The sequence below is a fragment of the Macrobrachium rosenbergii genome, chromosome 15, assembly GCF_040412425.1.
Source record: "Macrobrachium rosenbergii isolate ZJJX-2024 chromosome 15, ASM4041242v1, whole genome shotgun sequence".
NCBI classification, from domain to species: Eukaryota; Metazoa; Arthropoda; class Malacostraca; order Decapoda; family Palaemonidae; genus Macrobrachium; species Macrobrachium rosenbergii.
The window spans coordinates 54,386,798-54,414,130 of record NC_089755.1 but is presented as its reverse complement, the minus strand read 5'-3'; the positions used below and the strand labels follow the sequence as shown (position 1 = coordinate 54,414,130).

The window sequence follows — 27,333 nt, the reverse complement described above, 5'->3', positions numbered from 1 at the left end:
AAAGGTCTTCATCGCCATCGAGAGGCGAAGATAAAGTGCGAGATTCGTCGAAGATTATATATGAAGAGCGCGAACGAATGCCCTCCTATGCTCTACACTATACCATACATCGTCCCTTCGAGTCTCGTCGTATATCATAGAGTACAGTGGAAGGAAAGGGGGCGGGGGTGGGTAAGGCTCTGTGGTGGGGAGGGGAGCTTGCGCTGCCTGTGAATATCAGAGGTCAGGGCTGCAATCTTCTTCTTCTTCTTCCAGAAGGCGTATCTGCATCCGTGATTAGGATTTTGCCTTCGAAAGTAGCGGTGGTGCCGTGCCGTGAAGTCAGTGTTTTTCGGAGATGAACCACTTATCATAATCATTATTATTATTCTTATTATTCAGAAGATGTACCCTACTCATATGGAAGAGGTTCACAGGGGCCATCGACTTGAAATTCAAGCTTCCGAAGAATACGGTGTTTATTTAGTTCGCTATATCTGAACGGACCTTAGATAATGCTCGGTTTGTTCCTTGTTTGTCAAGACATAATTTGACATTATGAAAGACTGCTGTGAGTCAGTTTGCATAAATCTTTTTGCATGTTGTGCAGCCCTTGTCAGAAAGTATCATGATTGCTGATCAAAGATGTTCCGTGCAGTGGTTCTCTAAATATGAGTATGTGTGTATGTTTCTGTTTATGCAGATTTGTACATACACATACACAAACATATATGTATATTATATACATATATACAGTATATATCAAATGTAAGAGAGCCCGTAGAAACGCCAAAATGTGGAAAATAAAGGCTATATTTCGGAGACCAAACTGTCTCTCTCCTCAGCCAAATAGTGAGGAGAGAGACAGTTTGGTCTCTGAAATATAGCCTTTATTTTCCACATTTTAGCGTTTCTATGGGCTCTCTTATATTTGAGGAATTCTATTTTAACAGAAAATATTTCAGTCATATATATATATATATATATATATATATATATATATATATATATATATATATATATATATATATATATATATTTATATATATATATATATATATATATATATATATATATATATATATATATATATATATATATATATAATGTGGTATGCGCTCGGGCGTGCGCATGTGTAGCCAATCATCGTGGTTGCAGTACGATACTTATGACACATTACACGGGGATATCAGAGATTTACGAGGCATTTGTCAAAGCCACTCATCATGAGGCCTGATGATGAATTTCCTAAACCACCAAACTCTGAAACGGAAAACTGGAATATTTACTCAAGTAACTGTACTAAACAAATACTTATTCTTGCAATGACTTACTTTTGTTATATCAGTTCTTGCAATGACCTACTTAGATTATATTAATTCTTGCAATGACCTACTTAGGTTATATCAATTCTTGTGATGACCTACTTAGATTATGTTCATTCTTGCAATGACCTACTTAGGTCATATCAATTCTTGCTGTGACCTGTTTAGGTTATGTCAGTTCTTGCAGTGACCTACTTAGGTTATATGAATTTGTGCAATGACCTACTTAGGTTATATCAGTTCTTGCAATGACCTACTTAGGTTATGTCAGTTCTTGCAATGACCTACTTAGGTTATGTCAGTTCTTGCAATGACCTACTTAGGTTATATCAATGTCATCAGTTGCAGAATCCTGTTCAGTACACTATCACGAGGAGTCAGTTTCTTTTACGTTATATATTCAGTGAAAGTTAGGTATTTTTGAGTTATATTTAGTGAAAATGAGATGAATTTTCCAGTTTTATTTTGTGAAAAATAGGTATTTTTTAGTTATATTTAGTGAAATTAAGTATTTCTGAATTACATTAAGTGAAAATTAGGTAATTTTGAGTTATTATTCAGTGATGTATCAGGTAATTTTAAGTTATATTTGTGAAAATTAGGTACTTTTCAGTTTTATTTCGTGAAAAATAGGTATTTTTTAGTTTTACCTAGTGGAAATTAGGTAATTTTTAGTTTTATTCAGTGAAAATTATGTAATTTTTAGTTATATTCAGTGAAAATTATGTTTTTGAGTTAGATTTTGTGAAGATTACTATCATTGAGTAATATTTAGCGGAAACTAGGTATTCTTTCAGTTCAAATTATTTCCCCTTTATTAACAAGCAAAAACTGATCTGTGGGTCATGGGGTCTTTTAAATACATTACGGGCATTCCTTCGATAAACCTCAAAAGACTGACTTAGTGAAATCTCTGACACTAAGCCAAATACATCTTTCTTTATATCAACTTCACAAAGAGTCATTAAACGAAAGAAAATCAGCGTCATCTCACGAAGTAAAATCCATGATCAGCAGCCAACAAATATATTCATTTGTGATATAAAAAACTAAAACAAGTACAAAATCCGTCGAAGTTTCTCCGACGCACTCGAGTTTTCAGTACAGCCGCTACAGCGTATAATCAAGGCCACCGAAAATAGATCTAGCTTTCGGTGGTTTCGGTATAATGCTGTATGAGCCGCGGCCCATGAAGCTTTCAGTCACGGTCCGGTGGTGGCTTGTCGTATATAGTTGCCAGACGCACGATCATGGCTAAATTTAACCTTAAATAAAATAAAAACTACTAAGGCTAGAGGGCTGCAATTTGGTAGGTTTGTTGGTTGGAGGGTGGATAATCAATATAACAATTTGCAGCCCTCCAGCCTCGGTAGTTTTTGAGATCTGAGGCCGGACAGAAGTAGTGTGGAGAGAAGAAGTGTGGACAGGAAAAAGTGCGGACAGAAAAATGCGCGGACGGACAGACAAAGCCGGCACAATAGGTTTCTTTTACAGAAAGCTAAAAACTAAAAATTGAGCAAGGCCACACAGTCTCTCTCTCTCTCTCTCTCTCTCTCTCTCTCTCTCTCTCTCTCTCTCTCTCTCTCTTCTTTTAATAGTACTGATAATATTCATCCAGTTAGGTAACAATTTAAGGAAATGCTTAAATACCGTCCATCTCTCTCTCTCTCTCTCTCTCTCTCTCTCTCTCTCTCTCTCTTTCATCTAATAGTATTGATGATATTTATCCAGTTAGGTAAAAGTTTAAGTAAATGCTTAAATACCGTCCATCTCTCTCTCTCTCTCTCTCTCTCTCTCTCTCTCTCTCTCTCTCTCTCTCTCTCTGGTAGCATAATATCACTGCTGCACCAGTTCGAACGATCATCTATCTCGTGTTGGACTTAATCTCGTGTCGCATAAACAAGGCATAGATGAGCATAATCTTACATATCTCTCTCAGGAGAGGAGAAAGCGTGCTAAGACTAACTGTTAACGATCTCTCTCTCTCTCTCTCTCTCTCTCTCTCTCTCTCTCTCTCTCTCTCTCTCTCTCTCTCTCTCTCTCTCAGAGCCACAGTCCCCGTAGTAACGGCATCGTGATTTTCTAGTCCTAGGCGTGGCGAGAAGGAAAAAAAAAAAGGAGCTAAAAAGAGTTAAAATAAGTTACGGTCTAAAAGGAAAGTGGGTTATTTTGCAGATTTATTCAGAGGCCGAAGGAAAACTAAAGATAAATCCCTTTTAATCTTTTGGTTCTTGGAATACCGAAATCTTCAAGCGATCGGAACGAGTTAGGTTTTAAGAGGAAAAAGTGGATTATTTAACAGTTAAATTCAGGGGACGAAAATGGTTCTTGGAATACCGAAACCTTTAAAGTTAAAAGCGATCAAAATGAGTTAGGTTTTACAGGGGAAAAGTGGGTTATTGAACAGAGTTAAATTCAGAGGACGAAAATGGTTCTTGGAACACCGAAACCTTTAAAGTTAAAAGAGATTAAAATGAGTTAGGTTTTAAAAGGAAAGAGTAGATTATTTAACAGTGTTAAATTCACAGGACAAAAAGAAAGCTAAAACACCCCATTTTTAATCTCTTGGTACTCGTCCATTCTCGGAATACCGAAATCACCTCCCTCGCTTCAACCGAAGGTGTAAAGTATAAGCGTGCGGGGGCGTGGAGATCTGTGAACTCCGTCCATACCTGCCCCGCTGCAGGCAACGTGTCGCCAGAGGTCTTAGGTAGCTAACTCAAGCTACGCCAGTTCCTCGACCAACTGGAAAAAAAAAAATCGTTTAATTGCCTCTGTAAGCGATGGATGCAGCGGATCGTTTATTTATTTCACGAGAGGGAGAGAGAGAGAGAGAGAGAGAGAGAGAGAGAGAGAGAGAGTATTTCTCTCTCTCTCTCTCTCTCTCTCTCTCTCTCTCTCTCTCTCTCTCTCTCTCTCTCTCAAGAAGAGGAAACTAAACTACAATAGATCCTTAAACATTCTTAACAAAGGACGTGATGACAGTTGAATCTATAACATGGCAGACTCTCTCTCTCTCTCTCTCTCTCTCTCTCTCTCTCTCTCTCTCTCTCTCTCTCTCTCTCTCTCTCTCTCTCTCTCCGAAAATCAAGCATCGCCCTTTGAAGGAATGAGATTTCAACACGAGTGCTTGAAAGTTGATAAATGAATATAACATAACAGACGTACTCTCTCTCTCTCTCTCTCTCTCTCTCTCTCTCTCTCTCTCTCTCTCTCTCTCTCTCCATAAGAAGAGGAAACTACAGTAGACCCTTCGAAGAAAATAGGACAATGAATTGATCGCAATCACTCGATTCATCGCCGCTAACCTAACCTCACGAGAGGTTTCGTACTCGAGCCTCGCTGCTAACCTCACGAGAGGTTTTCTAGAGGTTTCGTACTCATGAGCCAGATGAACCAGGTGAGCCACGAGGCAAAGCAACCTCGTGTATCACACGCGCGCTTTAGCACTTACTTGGAGACTTGATTTAGCCATTAAGGGCGAGCCCTTCCTCGTTCTGAGCCGGAGGGGAAAACGGACAAAGTTCTGAGGACAATCCTTGGTGCTGTTCCGTTCTGGGGAAATCGTGTTTGTTAGGTCGTCTTTTCGTCTTTATCTGCATAATTTGATTAATCAACTTTTTTGTATTAATCAGTTAACTTTTTCATATGAATCAGTTGACTTTTTATATTAGTTTTCATATTAATCAGTTGAATTTTTATGTTAGTCTGTTAACTTTTTATAATAATTATTTGACTTTTTATATTAATCAGTTGACTTTTTATGTTAATCAGTTAAATTTTCATATTAGTTATTTGACTTTTTATATTAATCAGTTAACTTTTGTATATTAATCCGTTAGCTTTTTATATTAGTTATTTGACTTTTTGTATTAATCGATTAACTTTTTATATGAGTCAGTTAACTTTTATATTAATCAGTTAACTTTTACATATTAATCAGTTAACTGTTTTGTATTAGTTGACTTTCATATTAATCAGTTAACTTTCTGTATTACTCAATTAACTGTATTACATTAATCAGTTAACTTTTTATATCAATCTGTTAAATTTTTATTTGGCCATTTTACTGTTGTTGCTGAATATCGACACCTTTTTTTATTCTAATTATTCGACTCCTTCCGGTTCCTCTTTATAATCGTGCATCGGGCAACGATATGGGATAGGCCACCACAGACCCGTGGTTAAAGTTTCATAGGCCGCGGTTCATACAGCATTATACCCAGACCACCGAAAAATAGATGTATTTTCGGTGGCGTTGATCATACGCTGTACAGAAAATTCGATTGTGCCGAAGAAACTTCAGCGCATTTTTTACAAGTTTTGTGTGAGGTATTAGTCCTTTGGGACGCCATCCAATCCATAGGTTCCTTTCTCTTTTCCTTTTCGTTTACCTTCACGTACCTTTTGCCTTAATTCCTCCCCCTTTTCCTAACCCCAAAACCTGACGTCTTCCCAGATAATCAAAAAAAATAAAGAAGAAAATCGTGAAGCGAAAAACTCACTCGTTCATTTCGAGAGGGCCAGGCATTTTCAGCAGCGCGCCGCTGCTCCTGCTGTTCCTCCTGCTCCTGCTGTTCCTCCTGCTCCTGCTACCTCTGCTCCTGCTGCCTGACGATTCCGAGATTGAATATCTGTTTGTTCTTCTAAAAAAGACGCCGCGGGACGAGTGATTTACACTCGCGACCGACCGTTACTTGTCCTGCCTTGAGGTGGCTGTTGTAGCAGTAGAAGCTAGGTCCACCAATTTGACTTTTAACAAAAACCCGCCGAGGTAGAAAGCCCTTCACGGTATTCAAGGATGGGAGTTGCGTTTTGAATGTTTATTTTCGTTTTTTTTTAAATTGTTTCGTCTTTATTAACGTGGAATTAATTATTATTGCTAAGGTTAATCACAGCTCATATATTCAACTATCCACTAGACCTATGGAATTCTTTATTATTATTATTATTATTATTATTATTATTATTATTATTATTATTATTATTATTATCTTTAAGGCTAACCAAAGCTCTTAATATTCAACTATCTCTACCATTTTGGGCAAACATCCACTGCACTTATGGAATTAATAATTATTATTATTATTATTATTATATTAAGGCTAACCAAAGCTCATAATATTCAGCTATTTGTACCATTTTGGACAAACATCCGGTAGACCTAAGGAATTAATTATTATTATTATTATTATTATTATTATTATTATTATTATTATTATTATTATTATTATTATTATTATTAACCGAAGCTCATAATATTCAACTGTCTGCACTGTTTTGCACAAACATCCACTAGACCTATAGAATTATTATTATTATTATTATTATTATTATTATTATTATTATTATTATTATTATTATTATTATTATTATTGCACTGTTTTGCACAAACATCCACTAGACCTATAGAATTATTATTATTATTATTATTATTATTATTATTATTATATTATTATTATTATTATTATTATTATTATTATTATTATTATTATTATTATTATTATTAAGTCTAACCAAAGCTCATAATATTCAACTATCTGTACCATTTTGGACAAACACCCACTAGACCTATAGCCCTAATCAAAGACATGTTAAGTTGAACGGCCCTCCGTGGAGCTCTCTCAGGCTTAGGAAAGGGAACGCGGCCTCTGAGCAACGCAGTCCTTCGCGCTCTTCCGTGTAATTAATGTTTATGTGTCATTTTCCTGCAGGCGCTGAAGGTGCAGATGAGAAGATCTGACAGGAATCCTGTTGTACTGCCGCCGCCGCCGCCGCCGCTGCTATTCAGGACCCGTTTTACCCTGCCAGGGACTCTCTCGTCGTCGTAGCTGGGGTCATTCACCTCCCGTCGACACTGCCCCCTCAGGAAAACCACCTCCGTCACCTTGCCCCCGTCAGCGTGTTGGGGCGCTCTCGTGTGTGTGTGTGTGTTTGTTTGTGTGTACCTGCATTGGGTGACCCCCCCTCGTGTGTCACCTGAACCTTCGGCTTCTCGGGAGTGTCGAGATCGAGTGAGAAACTTCGACTTCTCAGGGGAGTGTCGAGATCGAGCGAGAATCTGCGACTTCTCACGGGAGTGTCGAGATCGAGCGAGAACCTTCGACTTCTCAGGGGACTGTCGAGATCGAGCGAGAACCCTCCTTCGACTTGTGGAGAGCATCGACGAGGTCGAGTAGCAGGGAATAACTCAAAACCCTCGACTTCGCCATCTCGCTGCCTGTGTGCTCTCGCCTATCCAAAAGGAGGAAAGAGCTGTCGAGGGTCTCTCCGCCCCCCTCAGCTCCCAACCCGCCTTTTGGAACGCGGCCGGTGTCTTTAGCAATTCGTCCTCTTTCTCGTAACCGTGGCCGAAGAAGAATCCCTATTCATGATTACCATGGACATACCGCCGACCCCCGCCCCCCACCAAGTGGTCCATGCGCAGACAATCATGCAACAACAGCCGAGTCCAGAGGAGTCCAAGAAAAAACGTGAGTATCGGAATTCTCTTGAGTCTCCTTTAATTTTTTTTGGGGGGGTTTTAATCCCATATTCAATTATTTTCCCCTCATTGATGGGCCCTTTCTTTATCTGTAATTAGACGTTATCTGTTTGCAGTCATTTTGGGCAGCCACGGTTTTAAATCTTTAAATTTTGGAGCCCTCTTGCAGTTGTTCAGATATTTTATAGTGTGCCCTCTTGCAGTTGTTCAAATATTGTAATGTGTTTTATCTTTTAAAATAATTATATGTATATATATGTATATATATATATAATTATATATATAATACAGATATATACATACATACATATTATAGATATCCTGTTTTTTTAGATGATTTCATTTATTCAACTCCACTGAATTTATGTTTGTGCGTCGTGAGCATCAGAAAAGTTTTCGATTCATTTTAAACAATTCTAAACTAAATATCTTTTGCTGTTCAGATTTGTGGACTTTTTTTTTCTATCTCGAAATTAATCCAGTTTCCATGAAGTTATATATTTTTATTATTGTAATCATTTCGAGTGTTATTTACATTTTTCTAAATAACGCAAAATAACAAAAAAATAACAATAGATTATGGAATGTAATTTAGTCAAAAAGTCCTTCGTGTAAGATGAGACGAACTATAAATATTATATTATGTTACTCAGCTGTTTTATAATATTCGTAAATCTATTTTTTTTTTTCATGTCAGAACGATATAATGAGACCGCCTTTATATTTGCTCGATCTTTCCCTTTGCAATGGAAAGTATCATTGTCAGTAGGAAGATACTACGTTATATTATATATATATATATATATATATATATATATATATATATATATATATATATATATATATACTGCATATATATATTTGTATATATATATATATATATATATATATATATATATATATATATATATATATATATATATATATATATATATATATATGATCATACATTGACATCATTCGACTCGCAAGCGAGAGAGGTGCGATTCGAATCCTGGGTGAGTGGGAACTAAGAGTGGGAACTAGGCACACATTCTGTTAAAATCCACTTGTTCTTCCGTTAACATCAATAATGACTTGGTACCTTGGAGTTAGTCGACTGTTGGGTCACAGATGTGGGGAGGTTGGCTGTATTATATATTACGAACAAAAGTTGCACAATCTTTTCATTTAGATAGTTTTTCTTATACTGAAGGTGGGTCCGTCGACCTGCCTTTTTTCGCTCCCGTAGTATAGGTAGGCCACGCTCCCGTAGTATAGGTAGGCTACGCTCCCGTAGTATTGGCAGGCTACGCTCCCGTAGTATAGGTAGGCTACCTCGTTCTGTCTGCACAGTAACTATATGTATGGTTAGCGAGGAGCTGAAAGGTTTATTCACATGGTTCATGGTTCTTGGAGCTATTGTTTGGCCAAGTCTCTAAAGTGGTGCGAAAATTGACGGTTCAATATTGGCTTCGGTCTTTGCCAAAACTGTTTGCAAGATTTTCATTCATTTGTCGAGACCCTGAGGCGTTGTGTAATCCCTTCGAGAGAAGTTGCTTCACCGCAGCGTTGCGATAATGTATTCCACACTTTTTTTCTTTTTTTTTTTTTGCCCGTTTAAGCCTGTACTGTGTACTTGTATCTTCCCGATTTCGTACAAATCAAGCAATTGATTGATTCATTCAATAACTGGCGTTACAGAAGTAAAGCATGTAACAGTTCAAGGAGCCCAAGAAGTGACATTTCTGCGATTCAAGTTTGTGAGAAAAGTACAACTGACATTTCCCCGTCAAAACAAATCGCTTCAATATTACCTGTATAGAACAGCGTCTTTTCAGTAATCGCCTGTTTAGACGTGATAGGGCGCTGGCTTAAATTGAAAACGTAATTAAGAGAAATTAAGAGAGCCTGTGTCGCAATATGCAAAAAAAAACTTGAAGGCACTTGCTCGCTAGATTAGAAAATATCACTATACTGTATATAATACATTTTGAAGATTACAGTAATAAGTATTAAATGTTATAGCTGTTGCTATCAAATTTGCCGTCTTTATTGCTGTTCATGTTGCTGTAGCTGTTCAACAAATGAAGATCTGAAGAAACCGAAGAGAGAAGATGTACTGACGAAGGTGATGACGAAGACGTACTGCCTGACGAAGGTGATGACGAAGATGTACAGACTGACGAAGGTGATGACGATGACGAGGAAATCCCTCTGTCGATAATGGACAGTCCGCTGTCCTAACCGCAAAGAGTGTCTCTTAAGTGAAGAAGGGATTGAAAAGAAGGAGGGGAACTGTTTTTAATGAGCCGGCAATTAGCGGCGAATCTTCACCCGCCAAGTAATTAAATCGGTCTTAATCACCTTCCGCAGGATTTTCAAATTATGGCAAAATCACTGTCCCATGGCTTTTTTTTTTTTCAGTGGTTTGTAGTATGAAATCAAAAGGACTATAAACCAATATTTTTTAATTAGACAATTAGCGAAATAACTCTCTTAGATGGGCATGATTGGGAAATCTGATTTATAAGCTTGTAATTATTATTATTATTATTATTATTATTATTATTATTATTATTATTATTATTATTATTATTCAGTAGATGAACCTTGTTCATATGGAACAAGCTTCAAAAGAATATGGTGTTCATTAGAGAGAAGCAACAGAGGGTAATGTGAAATGCATAAAGAAAGAAGAGATCACTTATTTAAAAATAAATCAATTTAGTAAATAGATAAAAATGTAAGTGAATGATCAAAATACAAAGAGAATTGTATTAGGGTAGTAATGCTGGTAAATCGGTCAGTTATAAATTATGTAGCCTGGATTCACATTATAGATCTTAGAAAAAAAAATCTGAAAACATGATTAAAAAATATATATCTTCCGCCTTTAAAAAAAAATCCGAAACGAAAATATTAAAAAGAATAAGAAAATTTTCTAAGGGAAATGTGGTCTTAGGACCTACTAACGTTTCATTAAATCTGTGCGGCGGACACGATTGGGAAATCTGATTTGCAAGTTTGTAAGCAATTAAACTGGTCAGGCAAGAACTTTATATCCTGGAATGACATTACGGATCTTAGAAAAAAAAAATCTGACAATGTGACTTAAAAAGAATATATCCCAGGGTACAAGAACATTATAACCTAGAATCCCATTATAGATCCTAGAAAAAAATATCTGAAAGCGTGATTTAAAAAATAAATAAATCAAATCTCCCAAGGGGAATGTGCCTCAGATCCGCTAATGTTTCGTTAGACCAGTGCGGCTAATCTCAGCCGAGGCCAGCCTCATTACGGCGCGAGGAGATTGGAGTGAATTGAAGTGAAGTGAGCGACATGTAAGTGAAGTGCAAACGAACATGTCGCTCTGGCGTGTCATTAGCGACGCAGGAACGGACGAGCTCGTAATCCGGGAAGGAAAGATGGAAAAATGCAAAGAAGGAAATCGACGGATAGCGATTTATTTCTCTTGATTATTTCATGTTATTTATTTACTACCGTATTAATATTCTCCTTGCGTTTTAAAACTTTTTTTTTTATCTATTAGTAACTTATTAATATATATATTTTTCCTTTTTTTACTTTTTATCTTTTCTTACTTCTTCCTAATGAACACCTTAATATTCTTTGGAAGCTTGAATTTCAAGCCAGTGGTGGGCTTGTTCCATATGAATAGGGTTCATCGTTTGAATAATAATAATAATAATAATAATAATAATAATAATAATAGCGTAGCAATAGGAGAATATTTAAAAGGGTTCGTCTTCTGAATAATAATAATAATAATAATAATAATAATAATAATAATAATGGCATAGCAATAGGAGAATAACATCCCCACACTCTAAGACACCACTTAACGTCTGTATGTCACATCATTGTTCGTTCCCTCCAAAGTATAGACAGCAAGAGTATAAAGAAAAGCATCCATCAAATAAAGAGAAGAAAAAAAAAAAAAGACGCCCTGACGTAAACAATAAATCCTCACCGGAGAAGGAAAGAAATATCTCAGCAGAAGTTCCTCCCGCGAAGCCACGCCCACTTCTTGCGCAACACAGACCTTGGGAGAATTTCAAGCACGCGATTATTCAGAATTCATTATTCAAGAAATTCATTACCCAGAGGAGGAGGAGGAGGAGGAGGACGATAAACTGCAGACCACAGCATTCACGGAAGAGCCCGTGCAATTAGCGTATGATTAATTAAATGTTGCCGTTTTACAGGGCCTCGAATAAGTTGCGCATTGCAGAAGGCGTCTGACAAGGAACTGAAGTTTTGGGTCGTAAATATGACTGCCTTTGGTTTCAGTTGTAAAATACAGTGCCATTAATAAAATTTCTGGACTTTGGTAGGTAAGGGGGAGTGAAAATAATTACCTATATGTACCTTGTAAAATACATTACGTTCCATAATAAAATCTGTGTGTTCTTATAAGTGAGGAAGCCACCGACTAACTTATTTAGCCCAGGCGTGAAAAATTCATTGTTTTCCCGTTGACCTCAACAGTGAATTAGTAATTGGTGTTCAGTCAGCTGTGTTGGGATGCAAGTAATGCACGGGGTTGCCCGATCCTGAAAAATTCATTGTTTTCCCGTTGACCTAAACAGTGAATTGGTACTTGGTGGTTAGTCAAATGCGTGGGGTCGCAGGTTAGAAACGGAGATACAACTTTCTCGCCTACCAGCTTCGTAGAGGAATTTGCACCAAAAATGTGTTATCCTGCGCTTCTAAGCAAGGGTACAGGTTAAAGGATCGATCACTAATGCTTTATTATTGATACCTTAGGGAGGACTACTGTATGTAAATATCTGTCTGCGTAGAATGAATTAGTAGATTTTTTCTCATTGGCACATTTCAAACTGTATCAGTGAGCATAAATCTTCATGTCTACTTACTTCGTTTAATATAAATATATATATATATATATATATATATATATATATATATATATATATATATATATATACATATATATATACATATATATATACATATATATATATATATATATATATATATATATATATAGAGAGAGAGAGAGAGAGAGAGAGAGAGAGGTAACTTGTAGTGTCTAAGGAATTTGGACACCTCTGTCGTGTATATTCATGCTTTTGTTTGTCACTGCGGTTTGTCTGGAGCATTAAACGGTTTGTGTGCATACATACATACATACATACACATACATACATACATACATACATACATATATATATATATATATTTATACATATATGTATATATACATACATATAGATTATATATATATAGGTGTATATATGAATGTATATATATACATATGTATATATATAATATACATACACATACACTCACACTTTTTCTAAGAGTAAGAATGGTGCAGCACACACCAGGTGAGTAATTCATCACAAAGCAAAATATTTTAAGAGTCATGTTCAGTGCTGTACTGAATGTGATCTCTGCTGTGTCACGAAGGTCTACTCAATCTTGGAATGTTAAGTTGACGATTCTTTGGTCTTTGACAAATATTGAAAATCTCTCTCTCTCTCTCTCTCTCTCTCTCTCTCTCTCTCTCTCTCTCTCTCTCTCTCTCTCTCTCTCTCTCTCTGTATATATATTCATGTATATATGCACATATATTTATATATATTTGTATGTGTATGTGTGTGTGAGAGAGAGAGAGAGAGAGAGAGAGGCATGTCAAATATTTGGATAGCCAAAATTTCACGCTCAATTGCCCCGAATTGTAGCAAATTTACGAATTGGAGATCACGAACGAAAGTACACAGCAGTGTTGCACGGGAATGCAAATTTTGGGAGGTTTTGTTACGTAGTTGTTCATTATTCATTGTTGTGCATAATGAACAGCGTAACTCCATACAATGCTGTATTATTCATGCTAGAAGAATAGCATTATTGTCGAGTCATAGCTAAGTAAGGCAGGCACGGCTTAGCCGGTACCGTTTTCTATGTTCGGGGAAGGGGAGACTGACTCGGTTCCTTGCTACCGTATACAGACGGGAGAGACTGAAAGCATCTCTCTCTCTCTCTCTCTCTCTCTCTCTCTCTCTCTCTCTCTCTCTCTCTCTCATATATGCTACAATTATGCGGGTTCCAATCATGTGAAGCGTGAGTGTTTCAGAACTTACATATCCGCTAGAAAAATGATGATGTAGGGGCGAAGCTGCTTCCCTCTACGCCCCCGGCGAACTTCCTCAATTTAAAATAATTGCTTCCAGCCAGCCTTTGGCAGCAGGATGTCCACAAGATCGAACCCCGAGACGGAGGTCCTGCCTACGCTGTTTCCGATCTACGAGGGCTTTTGGGGTGGGAAAGAAGGGAGAGAAGGTGGAGAAGTTAAGCGAGAGACGCAAAACGAACGTCTAAGACAAATACGAACGATTGCGAGCGCTCCCGTGAGAGAATGTCAACAAATGACTGTCAGACAGCGGCCGGACGATATCGAGACGCCGTAATTGCTCCCGTAGCATAGCAGTAGGATCTCAGGATCTTTGTCAGATGCTGGTGCTTCTGGTGCTTCGCCCAAAATCCTTCCTCTCCTCGTGGGAAGAGGATTGTCGTAGAGAAAGAGGAGGATGGGCCTCTTACTCGCCGTCCACTTCCTTTTCCATTGATCCTCGTCCTTTGAGTGGGGTTGAGTTGAGCCAGTCGCCCGCATGGGAGGGTGCGGTAGATCCAGTCTGCGGTAGAAAAGTCATTGACGGAAAGCGGTAGAGGTTTACTTATAAAACGTAGAAAAGTTTCTTTTTTTCATTTTCGTTATCACGTGATGCATCGGTTCTGCCTAAGCTTAGTAAGTTCATTATTGCTAATTGATATTCCAAGTATACTTAAGTTAACCCAGGCTTTGAATCAGGGACCTGTTGTGTCACCTGTCGTGAGCCGCTGCTGGTCCGAGAGAGAGAGAGAGAGAGAGAGAGAGAGAGAGAGAGGGAGAGAGAGAGGCTGAAAATAAGAGCAGAGCAGTGCGTCAGAATGTTATCATCAGAAAATATCAGGACCTTGACGAGATAATTCTCTCTCTCTCTCTCTCTCTCTCTCTCTCTCTCTCTCTCTCTCTCTCTCTCTCTCTCAGCTTCAGATTAAGCTGGCTACATGCCAGAAGGGGCTCTTGTTCCTAGATCATCCCTTAACATCCCAGCGAACAGGTCGGTCACAAACAACTTCTGGTAAAACGTGACGTGTAGAGTCTATATATATATGTACTTCGTAGGATATTTCATATATCCTGGATGCCGGAAAGGAACCGAGCGCTCAGCAGCTTCCTTTGGGAACAACACAGTGATAAACCAACTCGGATCGAAGGCAAACAATGCCGGAAGCCGAACCGCATTTGTAGGTTACGCTGACTCTTATAGGTTTGTGGATTAGCGATTGACTTTTCGTTCTTCTTCTTCTTCTTCTTCTTCTCCTTCTTCTTCTTCTTCTTCTTCTTCTTCTTCTTCTTCTTCTTCTTCTTCTTCTTCTCCTTCTTCTTCTTCTGTTGGACCTGGAGCGTCAAGGACATTGGCGTAAGGTCCGAGGCACAGACAGCCATAAGGACCACCAAGGTCTAAACGACAAAGTCTGGATGGCGCAAAGCTTTATACTGCGTTATTGAGATGTCCCGAGATGTTTAGCATTTTGTGACATCCTCTCTCTCTCTCTCTCTCTCTCTCTCTCTCTCTCTCTCTCTCTCTCTCTCTCTCTCTCTCTGTCCTCGCAAAGACATCAGGTAATTATGTTATTACAAAATGGCTTTGACATTTGTGAATCTCCCAGCCCCAGCCTAGAGATATGGCGTGCTGACTAGAGTCACTGTAGTTGACTGGTAGGTATAAAAAGAGAGAGAGAGAGAGAGAGAGAGAGAGAGAGAGAGAGGCGGGTGAAGGGGGGAGCTGGGAAGAATAAAGAAATAAAATGGCATTAGATTCATTAATAAACGGGTCACTGGTTCCTTCTTAGTTAGTTCGTCTATATTACGGCATTAAGAAGCCTGGTGTGAACCTGCGGACTCGACCCGATCAACAGAGGTCCTTTATAAGGGCTAACCACAAGTCGAGTCTTCCAAAAAAAAAAAAAATGGTTGTCAGACTGATCAAATAGATTAATATTAAAAACAGGGTTTAAAACATCGTCATTAAAAAAAAAAAATAGAATCTCGGAAGTATGTCTTGCAACAATTCTCATCCCAGACGATAACGATCTAATAAACGACGATTTGAAAGTTCGCCGACATAAATATTCATTGGGCCAATAAAACGAGGAGGCCCTCCCCCCCCCCAACCCCAAACATTACGAATTCAAGTCAGAGAAAGGTCTGAACAAACAGGCAATAAAACACCTAAAATGCATCATATATTGGGTCCCAAGTCTCTTTCGTTAACACAAGGGGGATCCTGGTTATTATGATGGTCCCTCTCTCTCTCTCTCTCTCTCTCTCTCTCTCTCTCTCTCTCTCTCTCTCTCTCTCTCTCTCTCTCTGTCTTTGCAGAATTTTAGTTTTATAATACTCTCTCTCTCTCTCTCTCTCTCTCTCTCTCTCTCTCTCTCTCTCTCTCTCTCTGCAGAAATTTAGCTTTATAAACCTCTCTCTCTCTCTCTCTCTCTCTCTCTCTCTCTCTCTCTCTCTCTCTCTCTCTCTCTCTCTCTCTCTCTCTGTAGAATTTTAGTTTTGAATTTTAAAACCTCTCTCTCTCTCTCTCTCTCTCTCTCTCTCTCTCTCTCTCTCTCTCTCTCTGTAGAATTTTAGTTTTATAATACCTCTCTCTCTCTCTCTCTCTCTCTCTCTCTCTCTCTCTCTCTCTCTCTCTCTCTCTAGAATTTTAGTTTTATAGAATTTTAGTTTTATAATACTCTCTCTCTCTCTCTCTCTCTCTCTCTCTCTCTCTCTCTCTCTCTCTCTCTCTCTCTCTCTCTCTCTCTCTCTGTAGAATTTTAGTTTTATAATACCTCTCTCTCTCTCTCTCTCTCTCTCTGTAGAATTTTAGTTTTATAATACCTCTCTCTCTCTCTCTCTCTCTCTCTCTCTCTCTCTCTCTCTCTCTCTCTCTCTCTCTCTCTCTCTCTGTAGAATTTTAGTTTTATAAAACCTCTCTCTCTCTCTCTCTCTCTCTCTCTCTCTCTCTCTCTCTCTCTCTCTCTCTCTCTCTCTCTCTCTCTCTCTCTCTCTGCAGAATTTTAGTTTTATAAAATCTCTCTCTCTCTCTCTCTCTCTCTCTCTCTCTCTCTCTCTCTCTCTCTCTCTCTCTCTCTCTCTCTGCAGAATTTTAGTTTTATAAAATCTCTCTCTCTCTCTCTCTCTCTCTCTCTCTCTCTCTCTCTCTCTCTCTCTCTCTCTCTCTCTCTCTCTCTCTCTCTCTCTCTCTCTCAGTTTTATAAAACCTTCGTAAACACGTAAGCACTCAGAACATTATCACAGGGAAATTTTATATAGGTTCATCTCCATTCAGATAATTACAAATCATTTCCGTATATGTTAACCAAAATAATGAGGAATATTCGCACTAATTATCGTCTCTTTATAATATTCGCACTTATTATCGTAACTTGATAATATGGAATATTCGTATTCATTATCGTAACCTAATGATATGGAATATTTGTATTTATTATCTTAACATAATAATATGGAATATCCGTATTTAACATCGTAACATAATAATATGGAATATTAGCATTTATTATCGTAACATGATATGTATTTATTACCGTAACATAACAATGTGGAATATTCGTATTTATTATCGTAACGTAATAATATGGAATATTCGTATTTATTATCGTAACATAATAATATGGGATATTCGTGTTTATTATCGTAACATAAGAATATGGAATATTCGTATTTATTATCGTAACAGAATAATATGGAATATTCGTATTTGTTATCGTAACATAATAATACGGAATATTCGTATTTCTTCTCGTACCATAATAATATGGAATATCCGTATTTAATATCATTTTTACACACGTAGAAGCCCCCGCAAGATAATTAGAGCCTAACATGTCAATTAGAGCATCTAAACCCATGTCTTGGAGGGTGGGGGGAAGGGCTGAAGGGAAGGGGGGAACCACCCCACCCCTCACAACCCTTGAAGAGGCGAAGCAACTTCTCATTCCACCGCTGGCCGCCCGCCATTTAAAATTTTGCATATCAATGAATTTTAATGATCCCGTAAAACCGTGCATCCTAAATGACCCGTAATGTCAGTAGTAGTAGTAGTAGGTAGTAGTAGTAGGCTTCCCCTGGAGACTGTATATATATATACACCGTCGTTTGTTTTTGAAGCGTTTTAAGAGTTTTACTGTGGGTGAAGTCCGGGTAGTGTTCTGCCTGCCCCGGTACGTGAACAACGCATACGCTCTTTTTGCGGTGGGGTTAGTTTGCATGTAAATAACGAGAACACGCAGAGGCAGCTTTGGTTCACATGATGAGAGAGAGAGAGAGAGAGAGAGAGAGAGAGAGAGAGAGAGAGAGAGAGACTATTGATAGAAGTTTTCAGAGAACACGGTCGCTAGAATACCGGTAAAGTTGCATAATAAGTCGTGTTATTTGGGTTATTCTAAGAACACACGTGGAATGGAATGAGAGAGAGAGTGAGAGAGAAAGAGGAAATCTAATTCGAGACGTGTATTGCCCTGGAAACGGGGCTCTCCTGAATCACAAGACGCGTATTGTCCAGGGATGGTCGATGGCATTCTTCAGAGGGAGTCTGGGGGTCTAGCCTACCAGAAGAGAGAGAGAGAGAAATCTAATTCGAGACGTGTATTGCCCTCGAAATGGGGCTCTCCTGAATCACAAGACGCGTATTGTCCAGGGATGGTCGATGGCATTCTTCAGAGGGAGCCTAGGGCCAAGGGCTTGGTCTAGGGGTCTGGTCTAGTCTAGTCTAGCCTACCAAGAGCCCTGCCTCGCACTTTAGGCCATCCCGGTAAGTGGCTGACCACTCCGAAAGAGACATCAATAACCGCAGGAGCTGACGCTTACAATTATGTGTACATTAGCTGCCTCTGCTCTTACCCGGGCCGAGATGAAAGGGCCTGAGTATGCAGATGGAAGTAAAGCACAAAGGGAACGCTGCAATTATCCAAGTGCATTAGGGGTAACAACTTCATCGACCGCTCAAATATCTTCTGAACACCGCCAGTTGCGGCGGAGGTTAAAGGGGAGTTTCACCAGGATTTCGCCCCGTGGAGCTGAGCGGACCTTTAGGTTCTTGAATTGCGTGTCAATAGTTTCTAGTTCCTTGTGTTGGTAAAATTCACTGAGTATTTATGAAATTCGCGGAGTATTTATCAAATTCACTTAATATTTATGAAATTGGCGGAGTATTTATCAAATTCACTTAATATTTATCAAATTCACGGAGTATTTATCAAATTCACTTAATATTTATCAAATTCGCGGAGTAATTATCAAATTCACTTAATATTTTTAAAATTAGCGGAGTATTTACGAAATTCACTTAATATTTATAAAAAATTCACGGACTATTTCTCAAATTCACTGAGTATGTATCAAATCCACTGAATATTTATAAAATAACCTTAAAATAAACGTAATATTTATCAAATTCACTGAAATGTCGACTACATACAGAGCGGGGATTTCAACGTGCTCACGCGTAATGATCCTCAAAAGTTTTTGTTGATGCTCGTCGTGAGAAAACAATTACAGAAAGCCTCCTATTAAAAGATGAGATTTATGCACATAGCAGTATTCCTGCAAATTGAACAAAATAAGTAATGGGTAATGGACCGTGCGTGGGAGAAAGCTGTAAGCGAAACGCGAAACTCGGCTGAAACACAATTATCGGCTGGTAATTGGTTGACGTGAAACGGCAGATTTCAACCAATTTCGGCGTTGCGGTACTTACTGAACTTCCTATATAGTGTTTCGGCAGCGTTAAGTTGCCAGTCAGTTTCCAGCGCTTGGCATTTTGGTGTTGAAAAGAATATTGCTGGATTCATTCTGGTTCTTTAGGCTTAGTTTTAAGAATTCAACGACTTAAAGGTTAGATTTACTTTCCTTGGTTTTGCTTAAATTCCGTCCTTAAAAAAAGTGGGAATGATAAAGAGAGAGAGAGAGAGAGAGAGAGAGAGAGAGAGAGAGAGAGAGAGAGAGAGAGATATGCTAGAATATTTAACAAAAAGAGGCGAGGATGAGAGAGAGAGAGAGAGAGAGATGCTGGAATATTTAATAAAAAGAGGGGATGATAAATAACATTAGTCTTAATAATCATTTCAAGAAATGAAGACATGAATGAAGTGATCTTCAGTTCCTTCAAATCAGTCACACAAAAGCATATGTCAACAGGTCCATCGCCTGGGTGAATTACAGGATTACATATCAATGCTTTACCCATTCAATTTTCTCTTTCTCCAGTGGATTTCTACAGCGGATGCCGTTTGCCTTCACACACACACCATTGACAAAAAAATAAAAACATAAATATAATTAAAAATAAGAACAAATAAAAATAAAAAAACACACGTACTCACAATTGATAAAAAATAAAAACGAATAAAGATAATTAAAAATAAGAATAAATAAAAAATAAATAGTAATTAAAAATGAACTTGCTTAAAAATAAATAAATAAACACATACACACCCAGGCCATAGCAAATCATATTCATGGGGTTCATTCATCACCATTGACGCAAAGGGGTTACTATCTACCTGTTGAATGTGATGAATGTTTCTCACCTACCATCCCCACCCCATTATATCAAAATGAATTCGCTGTGATTTATTCATGCAATAAGGAAATATATACTGTGGACAGAGTTTTTGCAAAAGTGAATTAGGTTTTATTTTTGATGTCAGGTTCGTGTCGTTCCCTTGTATTTTTTTTATTTATTTATTTATTTTTTTTTTTTTTACTGGAAACCTTTGAGAGTTGTGCATCACTGTCTATAGTGTCGATTTCATGTGACATTTATTTAATCAACCTCTGTTGGTTTATGTTTATATATATATGTGTATATATATATATATATATATATATATATATATATATATATATATATATATATATATATAGTGTGTCTATGTGTGGGTGTTGGCATGCTGTAGATAAATGTCCGTCATTTTTATAATATATATACCTGTCAAACATTGTAACCCTTAAGAATCTTTTCCATCCAGTTTCTCTCTCTCTCTCTCTCTCTCTCTCTCTCTCTCTCTCTCTCTCTCTCTCTCTCTCTCTCTCTCTCTCTCTTAACTCGTCAATCTATCCTCGCGAAATGTTTAGCAACGACCTAAAATTTGAAAAAACAAATCTCTCAAAATTCAAAACGAATCCTTCAAACCTCCAAGACAGAGCAAGGTGGTCCTCGAATGAAATTCCACGGTAGGGACGAAAAAGCGATAGGTTCCCATAGGTCTTCGGGGGCGGGAGGGGGCGGTTGGAGGGGGTCGAGGGGGCGCGAAATAACCGTGCACTAATACTCTTACCCCAGCACGGGGTCCTCCCGATAACACGGGAATCTTAATGCAAATCTGTGTGTGTGTGTGTGTGTGAGTATTCACCGGGGCTGGGTCGTCTCAGGCCAACGCCGAGGTGGTCGCTGGGTCGCTCACAGCCACAGCGAGCGAGCCAGCGAGCGACCAACCTGAAGATGGGGGGCGGGGTTGGAGAAGAAGGGAAAGCTTTGTTTTAGAGTCTCGGGAGGGCGTTCAGCTCTCTTGAGTCGTCCAGTGTAATGGATGGTATTCGACTCTTAAGTCTGTACTGATATCGTCGAGTCTGGTTTTATTTTTTTCTCTCTCTCTCTCTCTTTTAATTCTTTAATCTTGTAAATAAGGTTTTTTGGTCTCGATTTTTTTTTTCGATTCTGTTTACGCTGTGTATTGATATCGTCGAGTCTTGTTTTTTTTCTTTTAGTTCTTTAATCTTGAAAACATTTTTTTTTTTTTTTGTCTCGATGATTATTTTCATTATGTTTCGATTCTGTTTACGTTGTGTTTTTCATTCCCTTTCGGCTTTTGTAAGTTTTTACGATTATTTTTTTAATCTTTTTATCCTTCTTATTTCTTTAAACTCAAGGCGATAAAGACTGGAAACTTTTATTTTAGTTTTTTTCTCGGGTCCTTGCTCTCTCCTGAATGTCATCTGGTTCCATTCTATTTTTGGTTATTTAATGTAGATTTTAATCAGTAGGAGACGCTGTAGATTCCTTTAGTGACTTCAAGTAGTGAAATGAAGAATCGTAGATACTCTGAAGATTGGGAAGTAGTCATAGACCAAGTATTCAATGTCTATCAAAGATCACGAAGATTTGCTTAATTCAAAGTTTATTATTATGGTTATTGTATGGAAAACTGAAAAATCTAAAATCCAGGCAACAGTTGTTAGTTTCATGTGTGATTTTGATTCTATCTGTGATCGCAAGTGGCTGGATTGCATGACCAGTATAATGTCGCTCTAGATAACGACAGAACTCACAGACGCATGCAAGCAAAGATCAGTGCATTAAACAAGCGCAACGCTGCTTTTGCTTCCTGTATGAGCGATTTATGTAGTCCAATTCAATACGAAAATTGTTATTTTCCACGTAAATTTCACCAGAATTCACAAAAGCACGCAGGCGAAGACCATTAAAATACACAAAGGGAATAGTGCTTTCTCTTATTATATGAGCGAGTATTACAATCTAATTCGACAGAGAAATTGTTGCTTTCTTCGTAATTCCATCTCCTCGACGTCGTGTTTCGTAGCAGTGCCGCATCCCAGGTCATGTCTCCCCATCTGGTGACCTAGATTTTGTGTGACCTGCTGGTGACGCATGCGCGACGTGCGCTAACGACGGATTCTGCTCCTTGAGCAAAGGAATTCTGCGTTCTATCCTTTGTTTCATTTTGAAAGATTTTGAGAGCCAGTCGTTCAGTCATTTTATTTTTATGTTGAGATTCTGACAAGTTTCAGATTTTGCGCAATTATATTCCACGGCATTGTATGCACGAGACACAGTTATTTGTAGATATCATATAATTTACAAATAACACCTCTTAATAGAAACCTAATAATTAAAAGCATCATGAAATTAAATGCTGTTTCCATGCAGAATGTCACGGCATGAATTTGCATTTTCATTTAAGATAAGGAAAGTGAGGCAAGGCGCTTTTTCCTAAGGAAAGTGAGGCAAGATGCTTTTTCCTGTGCATTCCTGAAAGGTTTCAGCTGTTGCAAATGAACCCGCTTAGCTTATCAGTTCATTCAATTATTTTTCCTTTTCTAATTGATTTTTTTTATGTATTTCCTATTACCTTCAGTAACCTCTTTCAAATGAACACCATATTCTTTTGGAAGCTTGAATTTCAAGTCAGTGGCCCCTGTGGTGCGCTTGTTCTATATGGAAGGGGTTCATTCTTTTGAATTGTATTAATAAACAAATAGTTTTGTAAGACGGGTAATGGAGTAGTATGAATAAATAGTTTCATAAGACGGGTGATGATTTAATCCTATTCTCGTTCCGCTTTCATTTTTGCTGCGTGAAAGGAGGTATTCACGTTACGCATCGTTTTTGACAAAGATCTGAGCTCTCGGACATGAAGAACATTTGTTGTTCATTAGGTTTTTGGGGTGGACATTCTGAGGAGAATGGAGATCTGGGATGATAATCCTCCGGATCACGATGCTGGCCAGATAGAGAGAGAGAGAGAGAGAGAGAGAGAGAGAGAGAGAGTCAGTCTTTTTGTCGTTTTTTCCTCTGCAGCAATGGCGGCCATCCTCAGATTGTGACATGATTACCTTAAGTAACATTAGAAATCCTGTAGTCCATCTACAGAACAAACAATCCTTGTCAATTGTGTGTGTGTGTGTGTGTATATATATATATATATATATATATATATATATATATATATATATATATATATATATATATATATATATATTTATATAATTTACTTTCATTTGTCACTTTTACCAGATACATATGTAATTGTAATAGCAACAATGCCCTCTTGACTTCTCGAATTCTTCGCTCTTTTTTAGATACGCTTGTCACTACAAAGCCTTGAGATCCAATTGCAAGAAATATGAAGAAATTGTGAAGTCCGGTAGCGGGAAACGAACCCGCGTCACCATAATCACCATCCAGCTAGCCTTTCTTATTACAGTGAATATTGCCATCCTTCTCGGCTTCTCTAGATATCTCGTAGTATTTTCCTATTTCACTGGATACCTTGGAGCCCTGATGACGCGAATCCTCCCAGGAGGTTCCTCCTCTCCTTTCCCACCCTACCGTAGAGTTGAGAAAGTTTCAGATCCTTGGGCCTGTCATGGCAGGACCGTAGGACGAGACGACCTCCCTCGAGAGTTCATGAGACCTCTGGAGACCCCCTGGTGCTCACGGATGCCCCGACAGAATCCTCTTCTGTATGGGTCAGTGATGGGTCCCAAGGGGTCCTTTGTGACTAGTGAATCTTTATGGGCGATATCTGAAAGGGTTACGAGACACATTGGTACATACCCGTTGTTGCCATCGTCAGGCCATCCTTCAGATCCTGTGGTATGTGCAGTAGTAGGGCTGAATGAATGCTCGAGTTCTCTCGTGCCCTCCTACCCCTTTCCATCCCGCCCCCGCCCCCCCGCCACCCTGCGCCTGGACAGTTTTTAAATCCTCGTACGTGGTTTGGTACCTGATTGGCATGTTATTGAATTATCTGATGAATAATTCTGTAAATAAAGTCAAAATGAAGTCAGTTTTTTGGTACAAAACAGATCACGTATGAGAATCACATCTGAAGCTGTGCGTAGTTGATATAGATTAGACTGGCCTTATGCCAGCTACAGGGGTCTTGCTCCCCAAGAGCAGCCCGTAGCTTTTTATGTCTCTCTAAGCTTTCCCAGAACGTTCCCCAGATGTCCTGACTATCAGAAAAAAAGGAAGAATAAACCCCTTGATTTACAAGAACTTTTTACGTACACCTGTATATCCGCAAAGGTTCCAGCAACTGGTAATTATTACTTTATTTCTGTAATCGTAAACACGAATAAATTTCCTTAACATAATTATGAGGAAAAAAAATTTTTTTCCCCTACATCAAAACTTAAAAACACAGCTTTCAACATTCGCGAACGAAAACATTCAGAAGGAAAGCTTTATATCCTTCCGTGGGAGTGGTTACGTTCCAACCGGATCTGATGATAAATGAACACTTTGTTATCGTTACCTGATGATATTTTCAGAGTCATTAGAGGCCCACCAGCTTCAGACTTCCATGTTAAGCATCACGACCTTTTGAGCTCAGCCTGATAAAAAGCCTGTCTGGATCCCTCCCTTGGAATTTTTTTTTCCAGGTTTTAATATCAAGCAATTGCGATAGTTATCGCTTCGACGAGAGTCATATTAAGATGACTTTTGACCTGGGATGAGTCGTTGTACCTGATAGTCAAACCTCTTGTTCATTGTTCTGTTGTGTATATGAGATTGTCCCAATTTGCTCTTGTCCATGCTGTGAGTTTCTGGTACAACAAAATTAACTTTAGATTACACTTAATTCCAGAATTACCCTTGAGAGAGTTTCTGGTGTATACTGAAGCCTGAAGCGAAATTAACTCTAGATTACATTTAATTCCAAAATGATTCTTGGGAGAAAGTGCTTGTTTTCCCATCAACGAGTGACCAGAGGCATAACAAGCAACTGTTCCTTTTGCATTAAACGGAAGCATTAAAAACTATGTTACTGCAAGGAACACTCGACGTAACACTGCTCTTACAATCATTGATACCTCTTAGGTCCAACCGTTCCCGTGGTTGACAAGGCCACCACGGATCCCACGATTGGCTTCGGATATGAACTCCAATCTTAGCAATGTCTCGCTATTTTTTTTTTTTTTTTTTTTTTTCAGATATTAGTAAAAACGTAGAAATAACAGTTAGCTGGGAGATGAATCTTCCATGTTTTCGGAGAGAGAGAGAGAGAGAGAGAGGGGTTATATCATTCTACATAGCTAGGTGTGTATGTTTGAAACTTCTTTGGCAAAAGAAGGAAGTCACTTCCATACCAGAGAGAGAGAGAGAGAGAGAGAGATCCTTAAATTAAGTTCATATTTGTTTTAACGAGCCGCATTCCCACGTGTATCCTTCGGCGCTCATGCGCGCGCGCACACACAGACACACGCGCGCAGCCAAATGAACTGTAATATCAAATAGTCTCTTATCCCTTTCCTTATTAAATAAAAAAAGGATAATACAATTTTCTAACAGGTAATACTTTCAAAGTATTACTTTTACTAATGAGGTTTATTTTATAATGCGTGACATCTCTGCTGTCCACCTCCTCTGAGGCATGAAAACCCCAGATAAGGAATGTGTTCGTGTAAATCATTCGTCAGTCTGAGTTACGTAGATATTATGATATCAATCAATTACAAAATATAACAGTGTAACGTGTTCAGCTTAGGTGTTCAGAAACTGGAACACTGACCTCGAGTGGTGTGAATGACTCTCTCTCTCTCTCTCTCTCTCTCTCTCTCTCTCTCTCTCTCTCTCTCTCTCTCTTTGCTATGAAAGTGAGTTCTCTCCATTTCAAAATAATAGTTTCAAGCTTATACACTTAGCTATGTAGACTGATATAACCTCTCTCTCTCTCTCTCTCTCTCTCTCTCTCTCTCTCTCTCTCTCTCTCTCTCTCTCTCTCTCTGCTATGGAAGTGACTTCTCTCCTTTTCAAAATAATAGTTTCAAGCTTATACACTTATCTGTATAGACTGATATAACCTCTCTCTCTCTCTCTCTCTCTCTCTCTCTCTCTCTCGGAAAGTAAAGCACAGATCTTTGCAAAATGCAAAACACAGCACTTGCAATATTCGTAACCGCACTGCTCAGATTTCAGTTTTAATTTGAGTGGCAGCCCTGAAGTACATTATGGACGTGTCAGGTATTCAAGTAAAACCACACACAAAAAAAAGAAGAATAAAAACATTTGTTTTGCTCCAAGAAACCCTTTCTTTAACAATGCACCGCATGATAATGAGAATATTTCCAGTAGATTCTGGGAGTTACTAAGATTGAAAAATCCAGGAAAGTTTGACATGACAGTCTTGAAGGTGTATATGTGTGTGTGTATATATATATATATATATATATATATATATATATATATATATATATATATATATATATATATATATATATATATATATATATATATATATATATATATATATATCACTAATGAAAATTTGAAATATATGTAATGCTTTCAACAACAAGTTACACGTGATATTAAAAAAATCTGTGTCTCCCTCTCTCTCTCTCTCTCTCTCTCTCTCTCTCTCTCTCTCTCTCTCTCTCTCTCTCTCTCTCTCTCTCTCTCTCTCTCTCTCCCACACTAATCTTCTATGCATATCTCTCTCGGCGAGCGTCCGAACACTTTCCAAGAGTGTCCGAACGCTCCCCCCAGCAAGCAAATGAGAGTGAGGTGGTAGAGTAGCGAGAAGCCAACCAACCAGCCCTATACCACGGTCCTGAACAAGTGCCCTGCAGGTGACCGCGTATAAAAATGGGCGGCCGCGCCCCCCCAAAGGATAATCAGTTAACGTTTTCTGCTAAGGGCCTGACGA

General features: G+C 38.4%; 1 protein-coding gene across 6 annotated transcripts in view; it reads left to right on the top strand.

Moving 5' to 3' along the window:
* LOC136846756 (paired box protein Pax-5-like) overlaps nucleotides 1-27,333 on the top strand; it is a 249,488-nt gene that overhangs the window by 24,843 nt on the left and 197,312 nt on the right. For 5 of the 6 annotated variants that reach the window (XM_067117960.1, XM_067117962.1, XM_067117956.1 and 2 more), the window contains exon 2: nucleotides 7,019-7,777. In XM_067117960.1, coding sequence (XP_066974061.1) covers nucleotides 7,675-7,777 — 103 coding nt within the window. In that variant the 5' untranslated portion in view covers nucleotides 7,019-7,674. Of the gene's footprint in view, nucleotides 1-7,018; nucleotides 7,778-27,333 lie in introns of those variants that run through there. The other variant, XM_067117959.1, reaches the window with a different exon arrangement.